We start from the raw sequence: 10,255 nt of genomic DNA on the forward strand, positions 1-10,255 counted from the left end.
CATCTCTCTTCTCCACAGTGAGATTATTTTGATTATTATCATTTTTATCAAAATTATTATCCTCTTCATATCAAAAAGGATAATCATGTCACGATTATAATCAGCATCATAGATATTTGATGCTTATTTGCCTTTAATTTATTCAGAATGAAGTGATTGTCTTTGTTCTTGAATAATGAAATCATAACAGAGTCCAACTAATTAAAGTTCCAAGCACTTTTTAATTCCGAGAAAAAAAAATTGCACTTAATTAAAGGACGAGCATTTTTTTTTTTTTTTTTTTTTTTTTTTTTGCTTTTTCGTCCTATGCATTATTTGTCCAGCTGATTAATGTGTAAATAGTACCAGGCAAGCCCATCAGCCATGCACTTTTATCTCTTATCTACCTCGGGATCACTGGGTCTATGAATCCTTTCACAAAGTCCTGCCATTTGCAACTAATTTTCAATATCCCTCTTTCTCTCTCTCTCTCACTTTGTATCTATTTTTTTTCTCTCTCTCTCTTTCTCTTTCTTTACATTTCTCTCTCTCTCCCTCCCTCTATCAACACACACACACTCTCTATCTCTTTCTTTACATTTCTCTCACTCTCTCTCTCTTTCTCTTTCTTTACTTCTCCTCCCCCCCCCCTCTCTCTCTCTCTCTCAGATGATATTAAGGCCGCAATGAAAGCTAAGGATCAACTTAGAAAAAGTATGAAGACCAATAGGTTCAATATGCCTCTGCGCAGTTACTACAAAAAAGAAAAGAAACGAGTAAAATTACTTATAGATAAAAGCAAACAACGATACTATAGAGATGAATCCCAAAATAGAAGAAATAATATTGATGCAACAGGGAAACCTATCAAGGAAATTATTCCTGATGCAAAGTGTAATCCTAAAGAAATGCAAGGCAATATTAGCCTAAAGGAGAGAGCAGAGGAATTTATTTCTTTTTTCTTTTCTTTTTTTCTTTTTTGCAACTGATGAAAAAGATGCTTACGAAAAGTCACTAGCAAATCTGAACTTGCATGCCACCGAAACTATTTCTGAAAGTATTTTTACCTTAGACTAAGGTTCTAACAATACTTAGACATCATCCTGTGGACTGCAATGCTGTTATTTTAACCATAAAAGGTTTAAAATAATGTATTTTTTATGGTTTAGACGGCATTCCGTTTTGCTTCATAAAAGATTCGTGTCAGTGATTTTGTTTTACAACATGATTATCATAAATAATCCCATTATCATGAACACATTTCCTGACTAATGGAAATTATCTCATGTTATTCCCATACATAAAGGTGGTGACATCGATAATGGAAATAAATATCGTCAAATCTCTTTGCTACAAATATGAAATGTTTTAGGGAAAATTGTAGCTAATCAGCTAATGTCATTTTTTGAGTCAGACTATTGGCTGAAAGTTGACAAAGCTTTCAACAGAAACTGCTCTTTTCAAAATAATTGATATGATATATAGCAATATTGACAGAAGAACATATCACTTATTTTACTCCTTGAACTATCTAAGGCTTTTGACAAGTGTAACTTACAGTATACTTATATTATAAGAAAATGCATGAAACTAAACATAGATCCTCTTTGGTTCCGGGATTATCTTAAGAACAGATACAATTAGTAAGGATTAAGAATGTTGCATCTGCTCCAAGAAATGTTTCTTTTGGTGTCCCTCAGGGATCGCTGCTCGGTCTGATTCTATTTTCAATTTAAGTAAACGATCTATCCAAGTGCTTACAAGACTGCCTCGTCGTTCAGTATGTAGATGACACTCAATTACTTCTGACTGAAAATAATGAATGTATTTCCGAGTTAATCAAAAAAACAGAAAGTCTTTTGTTGATTATCAGAGTATACTTTAAGATTGGGCTACAACTGAATGGTAAGAAAACTCAATGATATTGTGAATAATTTCAATTACAACAAAGCATGTTTCATTTCTTTTCTGTTATTAAAATGAAATTTCTTCTACAGAGGAAAACTGTACGAATAGATTCCGAAACTAAGGTTCGGGCGAGCTGTCCGAACCCTCAGGTCGATTCATTCGACTTTTTCGACTCGTCCCGCTTACAGGTGGAAAAAGGGGCGTGGCGGCAGATCGCTCGTAAGCACTAGGGAAGGCATACTTTACTGCAGTTGAGGGCCGAGTTACGGGGGCGTGGTGTCTTTCGTTCCTTTCTGATTTGCATAAATATGGTGCAAGCGATTTGTAATTGTTATTGTTATTATTGGCTAGGACTTTCAGCGTTGTTATAACTCTCAGCGTTGTTAGAAACGTACCGGCCTAGGTTCTCGGTGAATATTTTTATTTTTATTTATTTTTTGTAGGAAGTTTCTGCGTTGTTTAGGAGTATGCGGTTCGGTAGGGTTTCGGCGTTGTTATTTTTAAGGTTCACCTCATTTCAGGTGACCATTTTTTATCATTTAGTTCTGTGGGGTTTTCTTGCCACATTCGTGCAGTAAATAAAGATGTTCTTTGGGCTGGCCATTTAAACACATGGGGTTGTTGTGCGTCTGTTAATTTATTCAGAAAATTATATTGATAGGGTCTACCGGGGTAAAATGGGTAATTTTGAGGCATTTTTTATTTTTGATAAGTGACATGAAATTTGCAGGAATAACATGCATAACAATAAAATTTTGTTACCCATTTTATCATTATAAACATAAATTTTATCACAGAAAAGAATAGTGGAAGCTATTCTGTACAGTTTTTACAAAAAAATTTTCAAGTAAGCATATGACACAGTCCATTTATTGCATTGATGAACAGCATTGCCTTCTTCCTCTTTACGTATAGCTTCTCTCAACATTTCTCGTCATAATCTTTTCTCGCTTCTTTACATAAGTCCTTGGCATTTTGGTGGTAATCTAATTTAGGCCTAAAATGAAAATGGCGGCGATTACCCATTTTACCCCAGAAGATAAAAATGCTAATAGTTTTGTGCATGGTAGACAGAGCAACAAATTGTGCGTATGTATTTTCAAGTTATGTTATAAATAAACTGTGAAAAAGGAATAAATATCCTTACCTGATATTGTTCTTCTTAAATCTTAAAATAACTTTTACACAGCAAATTTTCGTTGTAGTTGATAACACAGTTGATTCGTCCTCTCGTACCTCTTGGCAACCAAAACAAACTAATGTTGGTGTTGTTAGGTAGTATCTATGCTACTTGACAGAACTTGCATAAATTAGTGATGAAAGAGAGGCCATGGGACGTTAATTATCCAAAATGGTAGAATTACCCATTTTACCCCGGCTACCCATTTTACCCCGGTAGACCCTATAAAATTATTTACACTTCTGCTTCAATGCAGTTAAAATATATGGTCTTCATAATGGAAATACATACACCTGCTAAATGGTGTAACATAAACTAAACATGTCTTTCTTGCAGTAAATAAGCGTAAAATAAAAACATCAAATATTGGTGGAACATGGGAGACATTGCGTATGTCAAAGAAAACGGGCCCGCCGTTCGGGGGGACTGAACTAAACTTTTTCATTTCTAAATTTAACATTCTCCCGGCCATAGGGGGCGATTAGCCGCCTATACAATAAATCAATGTTTTACACGTACCTTAAGCTTCTTAATAAGGTATGCTACTTACAAATAATTCAAAAATAAATCACTTCTTCTATCACAATTAATAACAAATCCTTTGGCACTTAAAGGACTACATTTGTTGCTTCACTAACAAAACAGTAGTTTCTTATCTTAAACATAACTAAAGGACACTTTGGTGCAATATACACAGTTTATAATTCTGTATTGACTTATAAATCTAACTTAATTGGAGCTTTGATAACTCTACCCGTCCTAGACTTTCTAGGTACTTCATCACTTACATTATTCAAAGGTACATCAATGCTTCCATCACTTAAATCTACATCACAATGAATGTTATCACTTGAAACATCATCAAAATTTGCCACTTCATCAGGAGCAGACATATTCTCATGTTTACTTATCTCTAAATCATATGCTCTTTGTATGGGTCTAATCACTTCACCTTTCTTATTTTTTACCTTAATACCTCTTATTATTCCATCTCTACCCGGAAATATATCAGCAATAACTCCAATAGGCCACTTTAGTCTAGGAATATTATCTTCTTTGATTAATACAAGATCTCCTTTAGACAACTTACAATTTTGAGTAAAACCCTTTACAACATTAGGCAAATTAGTTATGTAATTGTTGCTCCACACCTTCCAAATATGTTCTAACTTTACATTTTGCACTATTGCCCTCTCATTCAAGTCTTTGGCATTTACACTGCATGACACAATTTCTACTGAGGGTTTGCTATGAGGGTTACATCCAAGAATGAAATGGGAGGGAGTGAGGTACTGGAGAGGGTCTGGGTCTTCACTTACATATGTCAAGGGTCGAGAGTTGATACATCCCTCTATCTCAACAAGTACAGATTCCAGTTCACGGACACTTACACAATTAAGACCTAGAGTTTTACGTAGGGCAAGTTTAACAGATCTAATGAGACGTTCCCACCAACCACCCCACCAAGGGGATCGAGGGACTATGAATTTCCATTTGAGGGCTAGATGTCCATACATGGCCACTACTTCACTTTTAGCTGCCATAAAGGTCTTAGCATTATCAGAGAATATAACATTAAGCAAACCCCTTCTTGCTACAAATTTTCTTATGGTTAACATACAATAATACAAAGAGAGAGATTCTGTAAGTTCAAGATGAATGGCCCTTACTACACCACAGGTAAACAATAAAACATAAAACTTCTTGCCAGGGAAATCAGCACAAAAGAGGGGGCCTGCATAATCTAAACCCGTAACACTGAAGGGCCTAGCTGTAGTTATTCTTTCTTTGGGCAGTGGCGCTACAGGTTGACTACAGGGTCTAGAATCAAGCTAACGACAAATCAAACATTCTTTTACTATGGTCTTTGCTAATTTCCTTACACTTATAACCCAAAATTGAGTTCGTATGGATGATATCACACTATCCACACCAGCATGCTGTTTTATACCATAGTCTAACTCTGAGAACTCGAGACGACCTTTGATTCTAAGCAATCCTTTGTCATCAATGAATGGGTCTAACTTTCTTAATTTTGAGCTGAGAGGAAAAGTCTTGTTACTTGAGAGAAGCCTAATTTCATTTCCAAATGCTTCCTGCTGTATATTGTATATTAATTTCAAACTAGCTAATTCTATTTCTTCAGCAGTGAGGGGACCTTGTACCTTCCTCCCTTTACAATTATCTATGAATCTTAACACATATGCTGTTACCCTTAAGGCCTTTTCTAAATCACTAAACTTCTCTAAATCTTTCAAGGGAGAGTGTCACTTGAACACTAAGGCATATAGGTACACTTGTAGTACAGGGCACTTCTAAATCTAAGCCTTGTTTTACATCTTCCTTATCATGACAAATGACACATAGGAGGTCCATATAACCATTGACTATTATGAACAAGTTTGTCTGCCAACACGCCACGAGTTATTATATCAGTAGGGTTTTCTTAACTAGGGCAATGCTGCCAGCACTCTGGTGACGCGAACTCTTTAATTTCCTTTACTCTATTTGCAACAAATATATCTTTCTTGCTTAAGTCACCTTTGATCCACGACAAGGCAATTGTGGAGTCGCTCCAACACATAACTTTAGTTCTACTGTCTAAATGTAGGGAATATTTTACAAAATTTACTAATCTACTACACAAGAGAGCACCCATTAACTCTAATCGGGGTAATGTTAATGCCTTTATCGGTGCAACACGTGACTTAGACATAACTAATGAGACCTTAAATGAGCCATTGTCCACAGGTACACGGAAATACACACATGCGCCATATCCCTTTTCATAGGCATCACCAAACCCGTGCAACTCAATATTATCATTAAGATCTCCCCAAAGCATACCTGGAAAATAACTTCTATCCACGTGAAATGCATTCAGACTTTGACTACTATGAATCCACTTTTGAAACTTTACTTTTAACTCTAAGGGCAATTCTTCAACCAAATCTAACTTTAATTTCCACACCTCTTGGAATAGAATTTTACCTTACATAATGAATGGACTTATAAGACCTAAAGGGTCAAACATCTTTGCTATTATACTTAGAATACTTCGTTTGATGTGGGCTACTTCTACACTGTCATCAGGTTTTCTACAATCAAAGGAGAAGGTATCTTATACATTACACCACCTCAACCATAACACACTACTTGACTCATCACCATCATGTATGTGATACACACCATCTTTTGACTTAGAAGTAATTCACATACAGTTTGAAACTAGCTTGGTAAGATCCATGCTACAATCTGCCAATCTGAATTTATCATGTGCATCCTTAACAATCTGCCCCACTCAACCAATTATCTGTGTACATATCAGTCTTTAGTTCTTGAACTACTTTACTTTGAGGATACTTAGCAAGATGGGTTTTGATTGTGGCATTCAAAAGAAAGGGACTAGATGTATTGTCAAAGGGAACACGGTTGAACCTCATGTTGAACCTTATGGTGCCATCCTCTTTAGGTAACAAAAACCTATGCATATCCCTGTCTTCCTTGCGTACATTTATTTGCAGAAATGCCTTCTTTATATCTGCAGTTATAGCAATGGGCCAACGACGAAAGCAGTCATTTAAAGAAACACCATTAAAGCAGGAGGCTGAGGCATCAAAGACAGGTCTTATCTTAGTGCTACTGCTATTTAACTTTATCACAGGACGGTGAGGCATGTAGTATACAGGATTTACATTTGAAATTTCATTACTAGGTACTTCTATTATGTTTTCATCCTCATAACTAGCCAACACCTTAAGATAATCTTTCTTTATTCTTTATCTTTATCAAACTTCATTTGTAACCTATTAAGTCTCCTCCTCGCAATACTTTCATTATTTATGAGTTTTTCCTTGACTGAATCATTCTTCCACGGCAGTGCAACCTCGTATCTATCAGCTTTAAGCTGTACAATATTCTTAAATTCCTGCATTACTTTTGAGTCACTATTATCTTGCACTACCTCCTTTGGCTTAATTCCAACAGTTTCTAAATCCCAAAACTTACACAAATCGGAACCAGACAGGGGGAAATATACAAAAGCTGTGTTTCAGAATATTTGGAGGTGGTGTGAGCAGAATCAGGTAACCTTCCAGACAACACATACCCAAAGATGGACCTCATGGCCACAACACACTCCTTTTGGTTGGCATCTGCTGCTGAAATTAATGTCCAGTAGTAATCAAGACCAATTAACACATCTATCACCATGGGGGAGGCACTGTTGTAATCATCTGCCAATTCAACATGGGAGAAAGAATTTAACACATGGTTAGGCACAACTGGTCTCACAAGAGGCTGACAAATCTTAGGAATTTCAGCTGTAATGACAGGAACAATTTATCATCTTTATCTAACATACTTAATTTGAAAACATTTCTATGTTCATCTTTTGAAGTACTGTGACCTCCAAAACTAGAATAGTGAATTGGGTTGCTGGTTAGCCATTGTGGTTTGCATTTCTTAACAAAACTTCTACTTATATAGCTTCTATCAGCCCTATTATCAAACAACACTTGAGCCGTAACAACCCTACCATCAGTACCACATACTTTTACCTTGGCTGTCTGTAAAGGCGCTGTCACACTAGCACTTTTCCGTCGTTTTTTTCGTCAGTCACGCGATAACCGCCTCGCAGTTGTAAACAATGGCTCCGAGCAAGCGACAGTGCGCAGCAATGCTAAACTTTTCTTTTAGCAGTTGCTGGGCGTAGGAAAATGCAACCAAAGAAACGAATTTGGGTCCGTTCATGGTTGAAAAGACGAGAGACTGAGTGTTTACCATCGCCTCGTCAAGGAATTAACCTTGGAAGATCCTAACGAAATGAAGAAATGGCTTAGACTGGACAAAATGCAATTTGATCACCTCCTTCATCCAGTAACACCCTTAATTCAAAAGAGTGATACTAAGATGAGGAAGGCAGTGACTCCAGGAGAACGCCTGACCCTTACTCTGCGATATTTGGCAACAGGTATGTACTATATAAAACTTAATAATATCTCTTGGCGGTATGATACTTTTAGAATTTCCCACAGTACTCACGGCAGTGATTTCTAACCTTTACATTTAGGGGAAACCCATGTAATTTTCATACTCCAAGGAACCACATATACAGTATACAAATATATATATATATATATATATATATATATTATATTATATTTTAAAGCAGTATACAAATATACATATATATTATATTTTAAAGCAAAGTTTTTGGGCAATATTATTCATATGAAATCAATATCCATATGCTAAAAAAAAAAAAAAAGAAGAGGAGACTATGAGATACTATGCCTTCAGCTTTTTCTAGCTTTGATAATATCTTTTTGTTATTCCACTCATTTTTAACTAAAAATATGAAATCTATATGTTACATCACATGTTGAGTAGGGATTATGAATAAGCAAGGCTTGTAAACTTGAAATTCAAGTTTCATAAATTATTAGAGAAATAATTTATTCACGATATAAACTTACAATAGGGCCACGGCATTCTTTTGCTGTAAATACGTGGTGAAGATTTGTTGTTCTTTTTGGGGGAGAGGGGCAGCAGCTCCTCTCAAAGGGGGTTACAGGGGAGAAAGCCCATTAAGTTATGGAGGCCATAATTACGATAACAACATTATATGATATCCTTGATATGATGTGGCCGTATTGTAAGGCTTTACTGATGCATTTCTTCCGAGACAGTTAATCTTCAACTGTAGGCATTATTAATATTTGAATTATTATTACATCTTCTAATTGATGTTCCTTTTCTTTATAGGTGAATCCCAAACATCACTAGGATACCAGTTTAGGATTAGCCATAACCTGGTCTCTAGTATAATACCAGAAGTATGTAAAGCTATTTACCAAGTGTTGCAGCCAACATATTTACACATCCCACGCACACAGGCTGAGTGGAAAGACGTTGCTAAGAAATATTATAGTCTCTGGAATTTCCCAAACTGCATTGGGGCTCTGGATGGAAAGCGAGTCCTTCTTGCAAAGCCAGCGCGTTCAGGATCAGAATTCTATGACTATAAAGGTCATTTTAGCATAATTATGATGGCATTAGTTGATGCCGATTATAAATTTATGTATTTGGATGTTGGTGCTTGTGGTTGAGCTAGTGATGGCGGAGTGTGGGAGAGATGCAAATTGAGGGAAGCTCTAGACAGATGCATTAAATATTCCTTCCTCATCAACACTCCCCAACTCAGACAAAGAGGCTCCCTCTGCCATTGTAGGAGATGAAGCTTTTCCATTAAAAACATATTTAATGAAGCCATTTCCTGGGAGAGATCTGACAAATGAAAAGTCAATATATGATTATCGTGTTTCCCGAGCCAGGCGCACTTCAGAAAATGCTTTTGGGATTTTGGCAGCAAGGTTCCAGATATTCAAGAGACCAATCTGCACAACAAATAATGTGAAAGACATTGTCTTTGCCGCAGCTGTTCTTCACAACTATTTGAGATCTCACTCAAAGAAGACATACTCTCCCCCTGAGCTCTTAGATAGAGAAGACCTTCAAAGAGGTCAACTATCCCTTGGTGAGTGGCATCAAGCTCCTCAAGGTGGGCTAGAAAGACTACCAGTTGTTGAACGTGGACACAGCAATAATGCACGAACAGTCCATGAAACTTTGCTGCCTTACTTCAACAATGAGGGTAAAGTGAGTTGGCAAGATGAAATGGCCCTCCTACATTAATGTGGCACCTGAATTTATATATATTTGTCGTCAAGATTGTTATGTTGTATACTATACTCAATGAAGGAAAGAAAGGTTTGACAAACTATCATTTTCTTCAATATACCATAATATCATTCTGAATCAAGGAGTCTCCAAAGAAAATCAATACATATATATTTGTAGTCTTTATTTCTTTACCAAAAAGCAATTAACATTCTGAAAATAAATCTATAATGTATAAAAATATTCTATTAAATAAATGTAAAACAAAATATATGAAAATATACAAAGTAACTAAAATAATTCATAAAACCTAATATAAAATATGACTAAGACTAGAGAAAAACTTCAACTAATTGTATATCACATATCATTTACATGCAACTAAAATAACTCATAAAACCTAATATAAAATATGACAGACCAAACAACAATCTAAACTAGTTTCATATCACATATCACATCTCATTTACATTTAACTAAAATAACTCATAAAACCTAATATAAAAT

At 35.8% G+C, this 10,255-nt stretch overlaps 1 protein-coding gene across 1 annotated transcript in view; it reads right to left on the reverse strand.

Moving 5' to 3' along the window:
- Positions 1–3,675: 3,675 nt before the first annotated feature.
- The window catches only part of LOC122264270 (uncharacterized), a 12,532-nt gene continuing 5,952 nt past the window's right edge, over positions 3,676–10,255 (reverse strand). The window contains 8 exon segments of the mRNA XM_086534451.1: positions 3,676–3,744; positions 3,856–4,604; positions 4,992–5,318; positions 5,708–5,914; positions 6,125–6,165; positions 6,431–6,822; positions 7,076–7,401; positions 7,404–7,635. Of these exon segments, the coding sequence (XP_086390577.1) occupies positions 3,676–3,744; positions 3,856–4,604; positions 4,992–5,318; positions 5,708–5,914; positions 6,125–6,165; positions 6,431–6,822; positions 7,076–7,401; positions 7,404–7,635 (2,343 nt within the window).

The sequence above is a fragment of the Penaeus japonicus genome, unplaced genomic scaffold, assembly GCF_977035675.1.
Source record: "Penaeus japonicus unplaced genomic scaffold, GWHDUDI00000001_assembly GWHDUDI00000041, whole genome shotgun sequence".
Taxonomy (NCBI): domain Eukaryota; kingdom Metazoa; phylum Arthropoda; class Malacostraca; order Decapoda; family Penaeidae; genus Penaeus; species Penaeus japonicus.